General features: G+C 42.4%; 1 protein-coding gene across 7 annotated transcripts in view; it reads left to right on the forward strand.

Annotated features, from left to right (window-relative positions):
• LOC147020093 (zinc finger protein 704-like) overlaps positions 1-22,030 on the forward strand; it is a 134,481-nt gene that overhangs the window by 28,192 nt on the left and 84,259 nt on the right. For 6 of the 7 annotated variants that reach the window (XM_085896673.1, XM_085896672.1, XM_085896668.1 and 3 more), the window contains exon 2: positions 8,810-9,015. Coding sequence is in view for 6 of the 7 variants with exons in the window: in XM_085896672.1 (XP_085752798.1) it covers positions 8,810-9,015 (206 nt within the window). In the remaining variant the exon portion in view is untranslated. Of the gene's footprint in view, positions 1-5,992; positions 6,071-8,809; positions 9,016-22,030 lie in introns of those variants that run through there. The other variant, XM_085896670.1, reaches the window with a different exon arrangement.

Here is a 22,030-nt window from a genome sequence, read left to right on the forward strand (position 1 = left end):
GTGGTGAATCGTTAGAGCATGTTCGAAACGGAGGATGGATGGGTGGACACGTCAGATGTGTTACCATACAAACTCACGCGGTACTTGCACACCATACACATATGTAAGTGATGTCGGGTTTTTCCACTCTTGTGACACTGGTGTGTCTGATTCACTGAATGATGGGTGTCTCCACCTGGCGTGCGACATCCGAGCTGTATCGCTCGAGTTGTCCAATCTGCAGACGGTTGTTCATCATGAGAGCATGCTAGCAGCATGTGATCAGTAGTAAAGTGGGGGAAGTCCCATTTCGATTTAAATCAAGGATCAGTTTGATAGATCGCGTGAAAGTTAACGGAAAAATGCATGGACCTCAGCAACATTTTCAGTAAACTACTTTTCCCCAAACATTCAAAAGATAGAATCAACTGCTATGACACTTATTTTGAAATTTCAGTTAAAACGGCTGCTGACGTCCTGCTCGGTAAATGTACTTAAACCAGAAGTTTATTTATTTGTTTTTACAAAACTGTGCCATGTTTTTCTGCTCCTTCCCAAAGCGTACTCATTCTGAGGGTCGTGGTCCTTTCTTGTGGTCCCGGCAGCATCTCGAGCCGATGCTGCCGATCGCGTCTATGAGATTTTTCTTTGTTGTTTCTTGCTTCATGTTGTTATCAGCAGTATGTGTGATTCAATTATAATCACAAAAAGATATGCTATTTACCGAGGCGTGAAAGAGGATTTGACCATACGTGTAAGTACGTGCAGTCCTTGTACAATTGACTTGGTGTGTAAGCCACATGTAACTGCAACACACCATTAAGTGCATCCTGAAGAGGGAAAGCTTTTGTTCTGCGTGGCCGCTATGGCGCTTGTGGTTTGGCTGCAACTCCATACTTGGCCTCATGACAGTCCCGGTTGGACATGTGACTGGCATGGCAGAACCGCCCTAACTCGGAGTCCTTCGTCGACCACACAAGCAACAGCGTTGAGAACAATATGCAACTTGCAGCACCTTTTGCCCTTGCTGTTGATAAGAAGTACAATTGTTTTATTTTGTCACTCAAACATGGTGCGTGCTGCAAATGCGTCGAGTGAAGGGTTCTTGCTTAAAATGGGTTTGTAGTGGAACCTTTGTGGTTTACAATTGAGGCACAGGAAGAATGTTTTTGATAAGAGCCTTCAAAAGCGTTAACAACACATCCCCATAATTCCTTTACACCGTGACTTAAAAATGGAAAGTTTGAGAGAAGCAATGGAGGCTTGCATTGCATGACTTGATCATCCTTTTGATTTGTATGATTTTGAATGTTAAAGGAGTGATCCCATATGATCAGCAATTTTGTTTTGGGTGTTTCATGTGCTTGGACTCTCGTTTGTGCGTGTAGCGCTGCCACGGGTCCGTGATGAGTTCCCAGCCTTTCCGTCAGCCTCAGTTTATTTCTGCCTTTTTCTCTCTTTGTTTCGTTCTTTTCCATGTTGTTTTTGCACCCATGCCTTTCAGTTGACAAAGGCATGTCAGGTTTCACACAAACCATTTTATCTTTTGATGAAGCCATGAAAACAGAAACGGTGTCGTCCAGGACTGGTGTTGATAGGAAGTTGTGACCATTGCACATTGTCCTTTTTGGATGACGGACATATTCATGCCTCGTAGAGATCTATATACAAGTGTTATATGATAACTTCAGTAAAAGACAGAAGCTGCAAAATGTTCTTTTGTGAGGTCATCTAGCCCCGATGCTGTATTGATATAGTCATTTCTTAGCTCTGTCGTCACCAGCTATTTCCACTTACTCATGACTCAGGAGATTTCCCAAACTTCGTCCGAGATTGCGTTTGCCCGGCTGTTTGTTTAACAGCTCAAAAGTGCTTGCTCAGAGAGGGCTGGCATTGAGCACGTAGCGACATTTGATAAACCTTAGGACTGTTCGAAATTTAGGATATTGGATTTTGGTTCTAGTTTTTTTTTCGGTTTGTTGGTTGCCTGGAGTACAGGACTCCTTTTTAGAAATTAAATGGCAAGCATGTAAGTTGCCCTCCGTATCTGAAGGCCGTTCGCATGAAACATGTGAACTACCTGGTCAGTTTGTTCAATGTGCAGAAGCTGCTGCCCGGACAGGGACTACACTTAGATCGTAAGTAGTGTCACCTGGTGTCAAAGAGAAGAACCTGCTGGCTAAGCAGCAGTCCAGGCAGAAAATTGTAATTCAGCCAGGGGCTAACTTGCGATAACTTGCCTCTTAGTGAAAGACACCATGGGATATTTAATGGCCATTAACTTATGCTCCCAGATGGGACACCCGGTTTAACATCAATCCCAGGGACAGCACGTACGTTGTTCCTCGCCCTTCCTGTGAAACACCAGGATGGCAGTTTATAGCTGATTTTGAATTCGAACTCAGGTTAAGGCCCTGTCACACCTTGACGATTTAGCCAGCGTATGCCTGACGTATGCAAAATTTGGCCAAAACGCTGGCACACGTCGAATATGTTATGGGTAAGTTTGTATACGTTAAGAGCACGCTGGCATCCGTCGTAGTATGCTGGCTTCTTTTTCGTAGTACGCTGGCATACGTCGTAGTACGCCGAGGTGTTAGACAAATTTTCCATGCTTGAAATGTTTCGACGTATGCCAGCGTATGACTCACATGTTCCGCATTACGCTGGCCATAAGTTGTAGGCACGTTACGCGGTCGTTGACACACGTCGACACACATTACTTGTAAGTTACTCATAAGTCGAAACACGTCGAGGTAATGTTTAGCATACCCGAAACTTATTTCTAACCTATGTGTTACGTGCTGTAAGCACGTTACGCGATCGTTGACACACGTCGATACACGTTACTTGTACGTTACTCATAAGTCGAAACACGTCGAGGTAATGGTTAGCGTCAGTGTTCCAGACTCCCTGGTTTTTTTTTTTTCTTCGGTATGACGGTGATGTTGACACTTCGATTTCTAGTGTGGTTATAATATAATACAATTAAGAGGCTGCCGCTCAACGACTTAAATCATAACCGCACTACAAATCGAAGTGTCAACATCACCGTCATACCGAAGAAAAAAATAAAAATAAAAAAACCAGGGAGTCTGAAACACTGATGCTAACCATTACCTTGACGTGTTTCGACTTATGAGTAACGTACAAGTAACGTGTGTCGACGTGTGTCAACGATCACGTAGCGTGCCTACAACTTATGCCAGCGTATGCGGAATGTGTGTCATACGTCGAGTACGTCGAGAAATTTTCAACATGCTGAAAATTTCTCGATGTACTCAGCGTATGACGACGTATGCCAGAAAACTACGACGTATGCCAGCGTGCTCTTAACGTATACAAAACTTACCCATAACGTATTCGACGTGTGCCAGCTTGGTTCGGCAAAGTTTGGTTCATATGTCGGCATACGCTGGCTAAAACGTCAAGGTGTGACAGCGGCTTCACACGTCGATGTCTAGTGCGGTTATGGTTTGAATCGTTGAGCCTCAGCCTATGAATAGCCTACGCCACGTGATCGTCGGCGATACGCTGCCGCGCGCTATGCATAAGTTAGACTATCGTTGGGCATAGGTTGTGAACGTCGACGACACGCTCAGCATTCGTTGGTATAAGTTATCTATATGTGATTAAAACGTTCTGTGTACGTTACTAATACGTTATGCATACGCCCAACACGTTATTATACGCCCAAAACTTCAAAAAAAATCCATAGTTCAGCGTACGCCAGCGTTTTACATACATTTTGAGACCTTGCCATACGCTGGCTGAAATGTCAAGGTGTGACAGCGGCTTCACACGTCGATGTCTAGTGCGGTTATGGTTTGAATCGTTGAGCCTCAGCCTATGAATAGCCTACGCCACGTGATCGTCGGCGATACGCTGCCGCGCGCTATGCATAAGTTAGACTATCGTTGGGCATAGGTTGTGAACGTCGACGACACGCTCAGCATTCGTTGGTATAAGTTATCTATATGTGATTAAAACGTTCTGTGTACGTTACTAATACGTTATGCATACGCCCAACACGTTATTATACGCCCAAAACTTCAAAAAAAATCCATAGTTCAGCGTACGCCAGCGTTTTACATACATTTTGAGACCTTGCCATACGCTGGCTAAAACGTCAAGGTGTGACAGCCCCTTTAGACGGCTCAGAGTGAGTATGTATACCTCTCGCCTATCCTGTCAGCCCTGTAAGATGCATCATGTCGCTTGCAAAAGTGTAAACATTTCAGAGTAGTTTTGAACCAAGCAGGAAGGGATTAAATCTTTGACATTGATATTCTCACTTTATCAGTTGTTTTTTTTTTTGAAAATAAAGTGTAATTACTAAAGAGAGCTTGTTCTCCTGTGGAATTAGATGAGTGTTTTGAGAGTGGGTCTCTTCGGCTGTTTTGTTCATGCAATGTCAGTTATTTTTCATGAGAATTTTACAAATGCTCACTTTAAAATTTTAAATATGAGAAACCAATGAAAGGAACATTAGAAAATATAAAAAGTAGACTGCATCAGGAACAAACTGTAAATGTTTAAGTGAGGAGCATTATCTTGAGTGCGTGAGCAAATAAACGGAAATTGGTGGATCGCTCAGTGTTGGTATTGACTGGGTTACCATCATCTCATCGAGCATAGCCAGGGAACAATGTAATCTAATGGAAGTCAGCTCGAGGAAAGTCTGAAAAGAAATACAGGAAAAACTTTTTTTTAAAGTTTTTATGCCTCCACTGACGAAGTCGCCGGAGGCATTGTTTTTGGGTTGTCCGTACGTACGTACGTACTTACGTACGTACGTCCGTGCTAATTTTCTGTTTTCTCTGCAACTGCTTACCCGGTTGATACAAAATTTTCAACATCGGTGCAACTACTCGTGTAGAATGTTTTACTGATAATTATGACATCATAGGTCACATGGTGTGGCAGCCATGTTGAAAAAAGTAAAACCTTTGGACCTCTGTATCTCGAAAACCACGCCATGGAAATAAATTAAACCTTGCCACATATCAAGCACTCCCAATGGGAAATAAGTGTGATTGGTTGATGTTGTCATAGGTGGCTTCGTTATGACGTCATAATTGCATACATCAAATGCTTTATCCGATCAGTATGAAAATATTTGAGGGTCATCTAGGGCTAAATTGTATGGTGGGGGGAGGGGGGCGTGGGGATGGGATTGATGACGTCATCAGTCACGTGGTTTGGCAGGCTTTGTTTTTAAAAACAAAAACCTTCAAAAATCTCTGAAACGGCTAAACAGATCGAGGCAAAACTTTACTGGTATGATCCATGAGGAACAAAAAGTTCTCCAATTATGACGTCATAGGTCACATTGTTTGGCCCAGCTTTGATTTTTTGAAGAATAAACCTTCAAAAATCTTCTTCTCCAGAACAGCTTGACAGATTGAGGAGGAACTTTACCCACATGTTCCCCAAGCCTTGGGGCAACCAAGGTGTTCACGATTAATTAATAAGTCACGTGATCTGGCAGCCATATTGGATTGAATGCAAATCATAAAAAAATGATTTCTCTTGAACCGCTTCATCAATCGACGCGAAAGGTCACAATTATGATCGAATAGTCATGGGGAATATACGTTTTAAATTTCAACCCGATTGGACGCATGGTCTGGCAGCCAGAATATTTAATATTCTAAATCTTGGTTCAGGGATTTAAATCAAACTTGGTACAAGTATTTTTATGATGTAATAATGTGGGTGGAGACATATATGATAACGTCGAAGCGTACCCTTCTAGTTTTTTTTTGAGCAATTGAGCAATTACCAGGCCCTGTGTTTCTGCATCCTGACAACAGTTGTGAATAATCCCCAAAACCTTGGATTTCAAGATCTTGGGAAATGTTCGATGTAACTAGGACTCTTCCTCGTGAAGTGAACTTGGTGAATCCCCCAACTGGGAGACAGAAGTAAAAAAAAACAGCATCACGAGAAATCTTGCACAATTGCACGGCAAGTTTATCTCCCCAGAGCCAAAGGAACTTCACAATGCCTGGGAGGATGTGAATGAATGCTGGTGAGTGGTGACCATTGCTCCTTCCAGGAAGATGAGAAGATGGCCTTTATCTCCGCTGTGAGTTTAATGGAGCTTACTCCTTTCTGAACATCATCTCGACAAGCCAGGCTGTCTCCGTTGTCATGACTGGTAGTTTCGACAATCCACATGATTTTATAAAATATATGATAAATGAAATTACTACATTCGGCCCTCTTCGGTCAATGACGATTTTCAACGAGCGGAATTTTCTCACCATTAACAGCACAGAAACTATATAAAGGATTATCGTATCATATTTAAAAAAACAAAAAAACCCAAAGGTGCAAGAGCTGTTGTGATTACAATCTTTCAATGTTCTGCAGCTTACATGATGTCGACATTGTCTTGTGTACGAGGGTGATTACAATTTGACCTGGATTTTTCTTTTGCACCTAATCTTTCACGTACATTTATCAGACTCGGTGTTGTCATGGTTCGAGCGTCCACTATGACTCTGGAGGTCAGTGGTTCAAACCCCGGCCGAGTTATACCAAAGACTAAAAAAAAAGGTACATGCTACTTCTTTGCTTGACATTCAGTATTTGAAAAGATAAGAGCATGGATAAGCAACAATTGGTTGGCATCCATCCATGGGGAGGAGGAAATGCCCGACTGAGTGCGGTGAGAAAAGTGGAGCGGTTGTTGTGATGTCACTGGTACCCAGAGTGCCCTGGGAAGTGATGGCACTTCCCCCAAGCTCAGTGGCTGTTTGTCTTAGTGAACAATCCTGTTGTGTGTGTGTGTGTGTGTGTGTGTGTGTGTGTGTGTGTGTGTGTGTGTGTGTGTGTGTGTGTGTGTGTGTGTGTCAGCTACACTATGAGTCTTAGATACAGTAAGAAAAAAGACAATTCTTGCATTATTTTTGAAAGCATTGTCCAGCCTTGGAAGCTTTTGGTTCATAAAAATAAGATCCTCGAATCGCTTGGTGTGCACATTGTTCATCGAGATCTCCAGTCTTGCAGTGAGAAGTACATTCTGGACACTGTCACATCCATCATTTGTCATGTTCTTAACAGACAATCATCACGATAATATGGAGCCCATAATCTGTAAATTTAAATCTGCTTTGTTTGTTTGTTCGTTTTTGTTCAACATAAACATCACAATTCATTTGTGTGCAGCACGTGGCTTGCTGCTTTCCAGAATTACTGGGAATTCAGCTGTGCCACTGATGCAGTGCTCCCTCAAGCTATAGCAGGAATTTGGAATCTGTTCAGGGTACCGGCGATGGGATCTTTAACATCCATCAGCGTTCACCGCGAGAAGACGGGTCCTCTGGCTTCACGTCCTTCTGATGGACGGCGAACACACACACACACACACACACACACACACACACACACACACACACACACACACACACATTGATGCATTGCCCTACTCTGCCAAACACTTGGGTGACAGTTTGGATATGGGCCAAGGTTCTTACCCTGGCTACACATCTCAGTGCAAGTGTGAATACCTTAAAGACTATCCTGCCAACCCATTTTATAATAATTTCCTGTTTCACCATTTATGTGATCATATTTGCCACCATTTTGATTTCAGCCTGTGCATTAAAGCATAACCACCGTTTACGAGTCGTGACTTCCAACAGGATGAAGACAAATCCCCTCAAAATTAACATACATCAAATATTCTACATGTTATAAGCAAGAATCTAGGCCAACTTTGACCCACCCTCGTAATATGGACTTGAAACCAATTATGAAAGCAGCAGACTGAGCCTGGAGGCCTGATGGACAATCTTTATACAGATCACTGGTGTACCACATTATTACATATTATTATTATTATTATTATTATTATTATTATTATTATTATGTCATATGCAGCCTGTGGCTGCTGGTTGCATCATTGCTGGGAGTTCGGCTGTGTCACTGATGCAGTGCCCCCTGTTCCCAGTAAGCTGGGACTCATTTTGCCAACCTCAGAAGGATGGCAGGCTGAGTCAACCCACCTGATGTTATTTAACGGGAGGGCAGGGGCTTGAACTCAAGACCCTAAGATCTTAAGACAGCCACCTTAACTGTTAAGCAAACACCAGGCTTGTGTACCACATTGAATGTGGACCAGACTCACTTTTTGTGTTGATTTCACATTTCTTTTTTTTTTCATTCTATAAGACCGAGGCTCATATGGGAGCAAGGTTAAATTGACAGTGGGATAGCGGGGCAACAATTTGGCACAACTGTTAAGGGGATGAACGAACAGGAAAGGAAGAGAGAGCAGAAGAAAGAAAGATGGGAAGGAAACACCGAAATCAGCAAGTAAAGAGCGTTGGCTTCGGAAGGGTTAATGGGGGTGATAAAGATCATGGATCAGAATTGGTGATTAAAAGAAATGGTGGTGCATTGCCTACTTTGAAGCCTTGGAGGGAAGAGTGAGACAGAACAGCCCCTGGAAGGTTGTTCCATCGATGAGAGATGCGAGGAATAAAAGAGTTGAGGTGTGAAGTCAGCTTGGATTTTGCAAGTTTACCAGGAGGGGGTCGCTGGAAGAAGGGTTACTTGTGCTTGTGTTACTTGTGAGTTACTTGTGCTTGTTTTATATTTTTGGCCAACATGTCGATCTGACTTTTACATCATCACTCGTCACACCGTGTCGTCGTTTGAAATCCTTGCTCAGTCATGTCATGTTTACCTGGGACTTTTTCATCACTTGGAAAGTTTTCATTTTAAAAATAATGGATGCACAGTTGCCTAAAGGGCTCCATCTTTTCCCCACCACTTTCACCGACCATGCTCTTTTTTTTTTTCCTTTTCTTTTTCCTAGGTGTCAGTACCAACCGGCTGCACATTTGCCTTTGTTGGAGCTGGAGTATCTGTCGATAATTCTGACCTGAGTTCTGCTAACAGCCTTGGGCCATTGGCTCCCCGAGTCGAGGATGATGACCTGGAACCGGCGAGCGGCTTCATCACGGATGTTGGACAAGACCCCATACGGCCCGTATCATCAAACATCGATGTTCCTCGCAACAGGCAAGCCTTTTTAGTTGGTTTTATGTCCATGCACCTCGATCTTGTGAACACTTGTGTGTGTAGAACTATCCTGCCCTTGGAACACAAAGATAACATCGAGGAAAAACAATTTGCTCAATTCAGCCATCCTGATTCTGTTCAAAGCACACACATACCTAAATATACTTGATAACAAAGTTAATTGTAATGCTCAGCAAAGTTTAATTTTTGTTCTCACCCACAAGGAACACAAAACGATGAGGGATAATCGTTTGATCATTCTTTTGTATGCAGCACGAGGCTGTGGGGTAGCATCATTGGCTGAGGGCACGGCTGTACCGCTGATGCAGCGCCCTCTGTAGGTTAGAGCAGGAATTTGAAATTTGTTCATAATGCCAGCGATGGCTCGTCCACTCTTTGTGAATGACACCGTGGGATATTTAACGTTCACCAACTAACATCCATCTCAAGGACGGCACGCACACGCTGATGAATCGCCCTGCCTGTGAAACACCAGGATGGCAGTTTATGGCTGGATCGGGATTCAAACCCAGGGTAGACGGTTTAGTGGCAAGTGTGCACACCTCTCGGCTATCCCGTCAGCCCATTTGACCCTTGTGATAAATATATGTAAAAATAATGTGCGTGGCTCAGGAAATAAAATGGAATAAATAAATAAATAACAAAAAAATATATGCAAAAGTAACAACTTGGCATCACTTGCGGAGACACCGCATCGCTTGCGGAGACACTGGGAGTCATTGCGACAATCCATCTATCCATGCATTCATCCATCCATTGGGACCATACTCGATGCAGAGCGTTGGTGCTGCCTGAGCAGTCTCCTGGGCTATTGGACACAATCCTGGACGGGTCACCACTCCGACACTGGCACTCGTTTTGCCGACCTCGGAAGGATGACAGGCAGAGTTCACCCCACCTGGTATTAATTAAACAGCTGAGCAAGGTTTGAACTCAGGATCATAGGATCCCAAACCCACCGCCCAAACCATTAAGCCAACACCAAGCATATTGTGACAAGTGCGACCCCTGTGCTGATTAAAGCTGGCATTCTTGCACATAAAACCGGAGGGATAGACTCACGAACCATACATTGATCGCTAACAGCCTTGACAACACATTTTCACTGATTGCTTAGATAAAGATGGAAAACGAGAGGTTTATCACAGCCCCCAAACACCAAATCCTTGATCCTCCAGGGTAAACCAATTCCAAAGATCAAATGACAAATGTGGAAACAGCAGCTGTTGGTAATGGATGCCAATGGTCTTGGCTCGGGAACGTATCTTTCATAACCTGCGTTATGATGTTTAAAAAACTACGATGGTCACCGCAAGCTCAATGTAGCCTTTCCCAACCCATACTCGAACATCTCTTACTTGACATGTTGGTACTCAATTCTACCTGCAGGAAAGCCATAAGTAGTATGCGGAAGCCAAAGAGATCGCTCACAAATGGCCGTTGTTAAATTTCATTCTTTATTTGTTTTGCCAACAATATTTATGAATTTCTTCTTTTAGCACTGTCTTTTTTTTATTTTTTAATAATTATTATAACAACGTATGCCATATGGTTACTATCGTGTCATTTGTGGAGGGTTCCTTTACATATTGCACAAGTTATTTATTTGATGTGTGGCTTTTATACGAATAGAAGGTTAATACTCGTGATAGAGCTGGATGGCACAATCGGCAGCATTTGGTTCCCACCTGGAGTTGGTCCGAGTAGATGGTGGTGGGCCTTGTCTTTAATCCGCTGCTGTCCCTGTGTGGAAGGTTTGCCTCCTGCGGTACTTAATAGGGCATTCCGAATTTTCAATCCATCCTTGATGAAACAGCTGTAATTGACATCGCAGGCTTGAATTTTGTTTGATTTGATGTGGAACTTGAAGGTTGTGTGATTCCCAGCATCACACCACTGTTGCAGTTCTTGGTGGTACAGGTAATGTGGGCGAGAGCAGTTGTTGAAGCAGGGAGGATGAGTTGCTGCCGAGTATTCTGTAGATGATATGCACTGCTGTCACACAATGCTGGGAGATGTTGAGTTGAGATGGTGGTGAACCAATTGGATGAGCTGGTCAGTCCTGGGTGGAATTTAACCTCCTAAGTGCTGTTAGCAGTGAGTATTCCATCACACTCGTGACCTGACATTGTCGACAGCAAAGAGGTCTTGAAGGGCACGAGGTGATCAGGCAGAGAGTCCAGCCTCTGTTCTTGCTGTTGTATGCACAATGTTTACGTGGCTCACCGAGTTGAGTCTCTAGCCAGTGATGACACCTGGGATGTCAACACTGGTGAACTCTGGGATTGTTTTGCCATTGAAAGTCAGGGATATTCAACTGGGGATCTCTTGTTGGAGCTAATCATTACCTGTCATGTTTCAGGTGTGATTGTAACTCGCCATTTTTCAGCCCAAGCCTCGGTCGTGTCAAGGTCGTGCTCCAGGCAGACATGTGTTGCTTCATTATTAGTCTTGTCCTGAAGGGGATGTGAGACTATTGCAATGCCCCTGTCTGTGTGTCTGTGTGTGTCTGTCTGTCTGTCTGTCTGTCTGTCTGTCTGTCTGTCTGTCTGTGTGTCCGCATCCATCTATTTTGGGTTTTAAAATGGTTTCCTCTGCAACCGCCGTCCGATCGATGCGAATTTTTTTTTAATGCAGGAGTGACTCCCCATGGAGAATATTTTATTGCCAACTCTGATATCATAGGTCACATGGTGTGGCAGCCATATTGGATTACAGGAAAAAAGATTGGACGTCATTTTGTCTGAAACCGTTCAATGAAAAAAAATTGAAACTTGACATACGTCATCAACTACCCATGGGGCATATAGGTTGGTCATGATGATATCATCAGTGAAGTGGTATTCCAGCCTTAATTGGTTGAATAAAAATCCTTATCAGAAAAATCTGAAATTTCTTGTATCTGATCAATGACCGGATGCGAGTGAAGAATTAAATTTTTGGAAATCGTAACCCATGCCAAGAAACGATGTAACATCATAGGGTGCATGGATGATACGGGTATGTTGGCCATAATAGTCGCGTGTTATCAATGGTGCTGAATACTATCGGAGTTGTTATCAATAATGATGAATACTACTTCTTCGTTCGTATGCAGCACGAGGCTGGTGGGGTAGCATCATTGGCTAGGGGTGCAGCTGCGCCGCTGATGCAATGCCCTTTGCTGGTTATGGCAGGAATTTGAAATTTGTTCAGTGTGCCGACGAGAGCTCACCTACTCTTTGCGAAGGACACCGTGGGATCTTTAACATCCACCAACAAATTCTGGCAGACAGGATTCCCGTTTAACGCCCATCCGAGAGACGACACGCACAATGATAAATCACCCTACCTGTGAAACACCAGGATGACAGTTTATAGCTGGGTCAGGATTCAAACCCAGGCGAGACAGCTTCTTGAGGTGAGTGTGTGCACCTCGAGGCCATCCTCTCAGGCCTGGTGATGAACACACTGTAATATAATCATCAAAATGTCCACACCTGACCTCAAACTGTCTTACAAAAAGTCTTTGTCCAGTCAAGAAATATGCTGGATTATTTATTCACAAGCATTATTTTATTTCTAATGGGGTTTTGGTCTTCATTGGCAGCAAACATTGTTGGAACAAGCCTGGTGTTGCCTTAGCATTTAGGGTGCCTGGTTTGGGATCTTAGGATCCTGAGTTCAAGCCCCGTAACTGTTGAATTAACACCAGGTGGGGTTGACTCAGGCTGTCATCCTTCCGAGGTCAGTGAAATGAGTACCAGTGTACTGGTATAGGGGCAGGGCTTCAGTGGCATAGTTGTGTCCCAACAAAATGATAGCTACCTGGCAGCCAAGCTGCCATTTACAAGAAGAAGAAGATTGTTGGAGCACCATCACTTGTGCTTTGCCACATTTTGTTCGATGTCACATGTCAAATTGTGCCGTTCCATGTTTAGAGGTTCCTTTGGCCCAATATGTGAAGTAGTTTGGCCTTTTTGTCCTTTTTCAATACCTGCACAACCTTTTGTCGTCCATTTACGGACACTTCCCACCGTTTATTTGGGAAGGCCCAAGGTGACAGAAATGTGATTCTCTGGCGTTGATTGATGACGTCACATTGTATGTCAGTCGTTTCTTTACCCCTTCGTGATGATAACTGAGTGTCGATACATGCTGCACACCTTCAGAAAGTGCATGTTTGTGTCCAGATGCTTTTTGGAAATTAATTGTTTGATGGAGGGGAAGAAGATTGTGCCAATTGTCACAACGCCGATCAGACACGGCTGCACGAAGAACTCATGAGGAACTCGCGCAGCAATGTCTTTGCATTGGGATGATTGTCCTCCGAAAAACCATAATTATCTTCCTGTGTGTCATTGTGCACCTCATAAGCAGCTCAGAAAGGCCAAGTAAGGGCTTCAGCTCCTGTATGGGGTATCCCAAGGTGCCAGTTTACCTTGAAGGAAATTTTGTAGATATGGTCTTTCGATTACAGATTACAGTAGTAGGAAAGGCCAGAAGCTAGAAAGACCACCTCCAACAGTGGTTGACTGCGGTTTATGAAGGAACAAAGTGACAATGTATGTCTTGCCATCAATGAAGATCATGTTTAATGGCGTCACATTATCAGCCTCTCATTTTCTGCAGATTTATGCATCCAGGTAAGCAGCAGCAGCCTGCCTGTCACAGTAGGTTCCCCCCTTTTTTGCTCTGATGAAGAGCTAATGCTCAAAATGTTATCTACACCTAACCTCTCGTGCAGCACTTGATATACTCTTATCGGCTTTCATTTGATAAACTGCATTGTTTAACTTGTTGGCTGACGCAGAGCGACACTGGCCTTCTGGGAGGCGTGTATTTCAATGTCGCAGGAGTGATTGAACTGTCCGAAACAACGTGCAGTTGATATACGAGGAGGTGTTAATAATTTTGCAGGAAGTAGAGAGGATGTTTCAGGATGCTGCCGAGAGAGAGAGAGAGAGAGAGAGAGAGAGAGAGAGAGAGAGAGAGAGAGAGAGAGAGAGAGAGAGAGAGAGAGAGAGAGAGAGAGAGAGAGAGAGAGAGAATACTGGACAAAACAACATGCTGTTTGCTTCTGGATGACAAAGGACCCTGGAGATCGTATGTGAGAACTTTCATTTTTGTTGTGGCCCACAAGAAAAACAAAACGATTACCATAATGATTTGACCATTTTAATAAGAACGTAGAATAATTTGCAGGACTGATAAAATAAAATGGAGGAAATAAATAAACAAAAAGGGCACACAAGTTGACGACCATGGGCAGTCAGCTTGTTCATCAGAACTTGGTTGCAGACTCAGAAGCTTAGGAAAGATGTTCGACTTTAACATTCATTCCCTCTGTGATCAATTGTACTTATTTCCGCTCTTGTTGCATTTTCTTGAAGAATCTTCTAGATGTATGAATGATGTTTAGTCCTCAAACCAGACTCGTTGGCATAATGGTTCGAGTATCTGCTCTGAGTCTGTGAGGTTGGTGGTTGAAATCCCCTGCTGAGTCATGCAAAAAACTTTAAATGTGGTACGTGCTGCTTCGTTGCTTGACGCTCAGCATTTAAAGGATAGAGCATGGAAAAAAAACACCCTCCCTCACAGGTTGGCATCAACGGGGAGGAGGAAATTCCTCCTTAATTGCCCTGCTGAGTGCGGAGAGAAAAATGGGCATAACGATGATGTTGCTGGTACCCAGAGTGCGTCTCATGTGTCTGTCTGCATGTGTGTGCAATTCGTGTCCGGCTCCAACATGGGCCTTACAGCCTGCAAATAGAAAAGCACGATCCCCAGAGTTCGGCACTCGACCCTTGAAGTGTGACAGCACTCGAGGCGTGACTCGACACTCAAGATGCAGCTCCAGATCTGATTTAATAATGTCTTTATTAAAAAAAAAAATAACAGCTCACATTTCATTGGGACTATTTCTAACTTTAAATGTGGGCCATCATCAGTCTTTCTATGTTTGAAAGTGCATCAATCCTCTGACAACGTATCCCTAAAAGTTTCAGGCTGAAATGCACTAAAAAAAAAAATGTCATCATTGACATGTGAGGCCATGTATCACACAATGGTTATCTTAGCTTAATTTGGTGGAGCAAGCATAAAGGTTTGAGTTTGACACGAAGCATAAGCGTGCGTTTGACATGAAACAATTTTTCCTTGATTCATAAACGTCTCACCGATTCATCTTGTCCATTGAAGCGCAGCAGATATAATTAAAAGTTGCACATACTTTCGAGAGATATTCGGATGAAAAAGATAACGTGTAAAATTTGTGGTCTACGTTGGCACATGATGCACGTGTTGTACAGACAAATCAAACAAACGGATCCAAATGTAATGCCCTCTCCTCCGGCAAGGGTAATAACAGAGTTTGCTTTTGATTGACAATAACAGTGACCTTTCCGCATGAATATCATCACAGCAAGTGTTACATTGCTAAGTTGGTGTTAGGGTATGATTGTGAGGGATGGTGCCGCTTGCACTGTGAATACATCTCACTTGGCGAAGCTTAATAATGGAGCGCCTGACTTGGACCCAAGCTTGCTCGGCTTACTGAACTCGTTCTGATATGATCTTACCTGGTGGCTTTGCCTTCGAGAGAGAAAACCGCTTGCACCATGTTTGCCAGATGCACAAAGAGGCCGCAGGCAGCCTTTACGAGAGGCCACTGAATGTGTTTCAGCCTGCCCCAAGCTGTGAGCCCTTTAACAGGGCTGGGATTTTTTTTTGTTTAATTAACTCCTTCATGCCCATTGTAACATGTGGCAGTGTGAGTTGACTGATGCACTCTTTTTTTTTTTATTATTATTTATTTATTTTTTCATGTCATTATAATTTTGTTCACGTACCACGCAGAATAATTGAAAGATTGTCATCAATTTTGGAACGTTGTTTCAATCATTATCAAAGTATGCAAAACAACTCTGTGTTATGATTGTAAAAAAAAAACACAACCTACATCTTTTGATCGCCACGACAGACCTGACGTGGCCTGCATCTACGTACATGGTCCGTTGCTATTCGTTCTATGAAAACATTTTAAACCTCTTTGAAAGCATTTTGATCTCATTGTGATGTCACACGATCTTCCTTAATTTGCCCTTTTTAACCCGAGGGTAGAAAATGGGCAGAAAACACAAATATATATATATATATATATATATATATATATATATATATATATATATATATATATATATATGTTTTTATATATATATCCACAACATACACAGTAAAACAACAAAATTCCAATCCTTCACTCGGCCTGCCATGGCATTCAGCATAGATTCTAAAATAACCACAAAACAATAAACTTGTAATCGGAAACCAATAGCACTTGGCTATGCTTCCAAAAATAACTTTAGAAACGATATAACAGATGTTAAAGTGTAACATTCTCAGCATTCTTATTTTCTAGTAAGGAAGGCGATTAAAGACTGATGTTGGTAAGGGAAGAGAAAGCGGCACATCAGGCAAGAAGGGCTCTAGAGTTTGCCAGATTAGCAGTCTAGTATCAGATAGAAATCCCACAGCCTCCTGAACAGAGATGGAATCGGTAGAGCTTCATGAGAGAAAGCCAAAACTTTATCGTGGAATGAATTTTGTTTTTAGAGCCATAATTGTCGAGAAATCTATCAAGCTGGAATGCACTTTTGTTTTTCACCTTTTGACAATGGATGCAGTGTTGATGCCACCAAAGGGCATAGGTTTTCGTGAAATGGTTATTTTTTGTTTTTAATCCTCAGGCAGAAACTTTAAAATTCAGAAATTGGCGAGTCACTTTGTGTCGGTTAGGTTCTGCAGGTCTTTCAAAGTCAGAGTAAATTACTAGCGTATGCTAAAGGATTCTTGTGCTAGTACTTAAAACCACGCACATGCTCGAGCTCCTTTAAATAATGTTTTTTGGGGTTTTTTTTTTTAAATGTAATAATACTGATGCTGTCTGGGGTCCATTATTCAAGACTCAACACCCAGGTGATGTTACAGGTATTCTCTTTGTGGAATGCTTGCGATAATGTGGCCAATCAGCTCTCTCTCTATCGAGTGCAGCCTGTGGCTGCTGGTTGCATCATTGGTTGGGACGCGGCTATGCCGCTGATGCAGTGTCCCCCTTACCAGTACACTGGTGCTCATTTTGCCGACCTTGGAAGGATGACAGGCTGAGTCAACCTCCTGGTGTATTTTAATTCTGCGGCCAACGGGACTTGAACTCAGGACCCTAGGATCCCAAGCCGCCACCCGAACCACTAAGCCAACACCAGGTTTGGCCAATCAGCTGTTTGTATCTTTGTGGTACATCTGTTTCGTTTGCATTTACCACCATAAGGGAGCCTTTTTGTTTCGAAAGCTGGAAAACAAATTATTTTCCCAACCGTCATGTTCTTCAACACCGGAAACTTGCTAATGGAAGAAAATAGATTTCAGATTTTAGCAACGGGTGGAATGTAGGAAAGAAATGGGTCCATGGTGACACTGAGATTTAAAACGGTGAAAGAAGCGGTGATCTTATCTCCAAGTTTAACTGTTGAAGATTTTTTTTTTGCTTTTTTTTTTTGTTAAGAACAGATAAGGGGTCACAAACCAGCATGTCAGTTTTAAAAGCATTTAGTTTGAGAAAGTTCACGGACACCCATGTTTGAATTTCAGAAGGGCAGGAATTCAGAGTTGGCATGAAGGAACACCTCATCATCATGTTAATTGGACAGGTAGATCTGGGTAATCACCATCGCAACGGTTTAAACCGATATTGCAGACTGCAGTGCCTTAAGATTTTTACCGCGTGGATGCAGATAAAGAGAAAAGAACAGATTCCTGGGGAACACCAAAACATAAATTAATTGGATCTGATGAATATTCAGCACTGTTTACTGTAGACCCATGATCTGTAAGGCCTAAGTCACATTTGCCACGGCGGCCGTGGGGTCTACAAAATCTACGGCCACTAGCAATTATAGGGCGGCCGCGGTATTTCCACCATCACACAATGTAGCAGTCACATATGTTTTTATTGTTTGGGTGGCCTGTTGCTATTCGTTCCATGAAAACATTTTAAACCTCTTTGAAAGCATTTTGATCTCATTGTGATGTCGCACGATCTTCCTTGACACCCTCCCTCACAGGTTGGCATCAACGGGGAGGAGGAAATTCCTCCTTAATTGCCCCGCTGAGTGCGGAGAGAAAATACGCACGGCGTATTTATAAATTGTGGAGACCGAAAACGTGGGGTTACCGTACGGTCTTTGATTTGATGTCGCACGGTGACCTTAGGGCGTTCCTGCGGTGGCCATACAATTTTCAAGGCAGACGCAAGGTGCCCGCAAGGCGACCGCAGGGGGACCGCAGGCGAACGTGCGGCCAGAAGGACGGTAACGAATGGGTTAATTTTTTTTTTTAACCAGTTTTTTTTTTCGGCTTGTCGAATTGCTACGGCGAACGTAGAAATGAAAAAAAGTTATAACTCTGCGTTATAATTCCACGGCGACCCCTATGGCCTGTAAAATATAGCCAAACGGTGTAGAGCCACCCTGAGGCCACCGCAGAAACTCTGCGGCCACCGCACGTTTCTGTCAATTCAGAGGGCGTACGGCCGCCGTATCCTCACCGTAGAGCAAATGTGACTTAGGCCGAAGTTCACTTAATTATTAAACCATTCAAGAGCAGATCCAGAGATGCCAAAACAAGTGATATATTATGGACAACTGTGTCAAAAGCACCTGATAGGTCCATAAATGTTAGGATTGTAGATGATAGCCAGACCACTTTGTGAAAATATCATTTGTGACCTTCAGGAGGGCAGTCTCATCACAAGGTAACCAATCTGAATCCAAATTGGAAGGGTTAGAAAAGAGAAAGTTGGTGCAGGTATTTCAGAAGCTGATTGACAATGTTTTGACAATGTTTGAAATAAAAGGTAAAAGACAAACAGGTGTGCTATTTTGAAGGGCATTTATATCCTGTGAAAGATGTTTCTTTTTGCAAGGTGGAAATTTATTTTGGCTTTTTAAAATGAGGATGGAACTGGAGATTGGAGCAATTGACGATTTTTGTCATAAGTAGAGAGACATCTGTTAAGGAAGTAAACGACTGAAGATGATGGAACTAGATCAAATAGAGACGTCCTTTTCTCATGTGATTGCTTGGAATGCATCTTGACAGACAGGTAAGAAGTGATCCAAACAATAGGAGGTATTAGATGGTGTGTAAGAAAGTGTAGTATCCAGAGCATGTTTGCTCAGCTCCCCGCAAACACTTATCGTGAAATACATTAGCAAATTGCTTGGTTAGTGATACAAATGGAGGAGTTGGTGGAAAGAGTGTTTAACCTTATTTAAAAGTTAATCTCATAAGGTTTTGAGGAAACGATTTGTATCCAAAGTGTTGTGGTCTGCCCAGTAGCTTTGCACATTTAAACCACAACATTTGCTGGAAAGCTTTAACCAATACTCTTTCCTTAATTTTTGATCTATGGAATCAAATAATGACCAGATTAAATATAGACATTTTTTTGCCATGCTTTGACACTATTATATACATATGTACATTAATAAATGTCAGTGTGTGTCCATCCATCTGTCCGTCCGTCTCCTCCTTAACTCCAAAACCATAAAACCTAGCGGCCCCAAACTTCATATGAATATTAAGGGAACTCCAGGGTAATGTATGAATGAAAACTGGGTGTTTGAGTTAATGTAAACACCCCTTTTGAAGATAATTAATGACCTTATTTAATTATTTTTTATCAAGGGTATTAATGTGCCATTTTTTTGGCTTGGTCAAACATAACTTAACTTGGAACAGGCTGCTACCATTTCTTAATGAGAAAGTTTTTCTTTGTCACTTTCCTCACTCATATCATGGAATGCCTGATCATCATACCTATGACTTGCTGGATATATTGCAATGCTTATAAATGCCCAAAAGACGCCAGCGTTCGTGGCTTTATTTCATTTCCGCACATGCCATAACCTCAATAATCTCTTAATCTGAGCCGAATTTCAAAATTTAAACTCCGGAATTAAACTTATCAGCAGATCCGACTGCTAAAAGAAGTGTTTGTGCAATTCTGACATTGCTTGACATTCCGGGTGTCACCGGATACATGGTGTTTGTATGACCGATTGGCGATCGCTAATCGCTTGCCAAGCCAGCCACTCCTTATCAACCATGTTAATGGAGTACTTGCTTAAGCCATTTTGTGAGTGCTCTGCAATATTCGCACAAGTTTCTTCAACCATTTTGGTGGAGTGCTTGCTTGAGTGGTTAAGCCACTTTGCAAGTTCTCTTCAAGCTTCAGTGGCGAGACTGCGGTGTGGTTCTCCATGTGGACATCTCTGGAATTAGGAAGGCAAAATAAAGGAGATGATTACAATGACTAAAAAAGCGATGTTGTTACAATGAATCAGTTGTTACAAAGCGATGAATCGCCACATCATGGCAGGATAGTCGAGAGGTATGCACGCTCTTTCTAAGCTGTCTAGCCTGGATTTGAATCCTGACCCAGCCGTAAACTATCATCCTGGTATTTCACAGGCAGGGTGATCAATATGTGTGCTGTCTCTTGGACAGATGTTAAACTGGATGTCACATCTGCGGGAATTCCTCCCTCTCCTTACCCCTCTCCCTCTCTCACCCCTCTTGCTCTCTCACCCCTCTCGCTGTCTCACCTTTCCCTCTCTCACCCTTCTCACTCCTCACCCTCGCTTTCCCACCCCCTCTCCCCCTCTCTTCCACCCCTTTCCCTCTCTTCCACACCTTTCCCTCTCTTCCACCCCTCTCCCACTCTCCCATCCCTCTCCCCATTTCCCCCTGCTCCCCCACCCGTCTGTTAAGGGGACTGTTAAGGACTGATGGTTTAGTTTTGAATTCAAAACACCCTCCCTCCTCTCTCTCTCACCCCTCCCTCTACTATGCTCCCTCTTCTCCCCCCTTCCCCTTTTCTCCCCTCTCCCCCTTTCTCCCACCCTTCCCCCATTAATATTCACATCAGCGAAGCGACAGGTTGTATTTGCTGGTATATATATATATATATATATATATATATATATATATATATATATATATATATATATATATATATATATATATATATATATATATATATATATATATATATATATATATATATATATATATATAACCATTGTGCGTTCGCTCTCGTTGAGGAAGACCAAGAAGAAGGCTTATTTAGCCGAAAACTTGTCACGATAAAGATTGTCCGTGATTCATTTAATTTCATCCTGTTACGTATGTGTGTGCATGAATAAATATATATATATATATATATATATATATATATATATATATATATATATGCATATATACACACACACACACACACACACATATACTATATACTATATATATATATATATATATATATATATATATATATATATATATATATATATCGTCTATTTAATTTCGGGGCCTTTTTTGGTTATATTGGGCTTTGTTTTTTTCATTCCCCATATATTTTTTAAACATCTCAATTGAAAACAATCACGAGGATAGTTTCATCATTATTATCAGTTTCGTATTCACTTGGCATTATTCCAGGACAGTTTGAAACATCTTTTTTTTTGGTCCTCATGGGAAAGACCTTGTATGCATAACGTTGCAGTGGTATGAGAGTGAGAAAATTAAGGAGTGGAGGGAAGGACTGGAGAATAAACTGGATGTTTGAGTTAAAGGTAGAGTGGGTCGTAGGGGCAGGGAATGTGGTGGGTGAGAAATGGGGGTGGTTTGAGGACCAGAGGTTGATAAATTCCTGACAGAGGATAGAGATTAACCTAAAAATGGATAGGTCATCTTTTCACAGGTTTCTTATTGTCGTAGAATTGAGAAGTTTTGAACTGGCCTGTGTTACTGTTTGTCCAGTGCAAAATTCCACAGCAAAGCATGGATGGATTTCCATTCTGGTGTGTTCCCATCATCAAATCTAAAAAGTCAAACTCTCTTTTTAAAGTTCTTTGCTCTTGTTTTATTTTTAAACCTTCGTGAGTTGAAATCTGCA

This window comes from Eptatretus burgeri, chromosome 9 (genome assembly GCF_056783735.1).
Source record: "Eptatretus burgeri isolate ZD-2024b chromosome 9, Ebu_testis_v1, whole genome shotgun sequence".
Taxonomy (NCBI): Eukaryota; Metazoa; Chordata; class Myxini; order Myxiniformes; family Myxinidae; genus Eptatretus; species Eptatretus burgeri.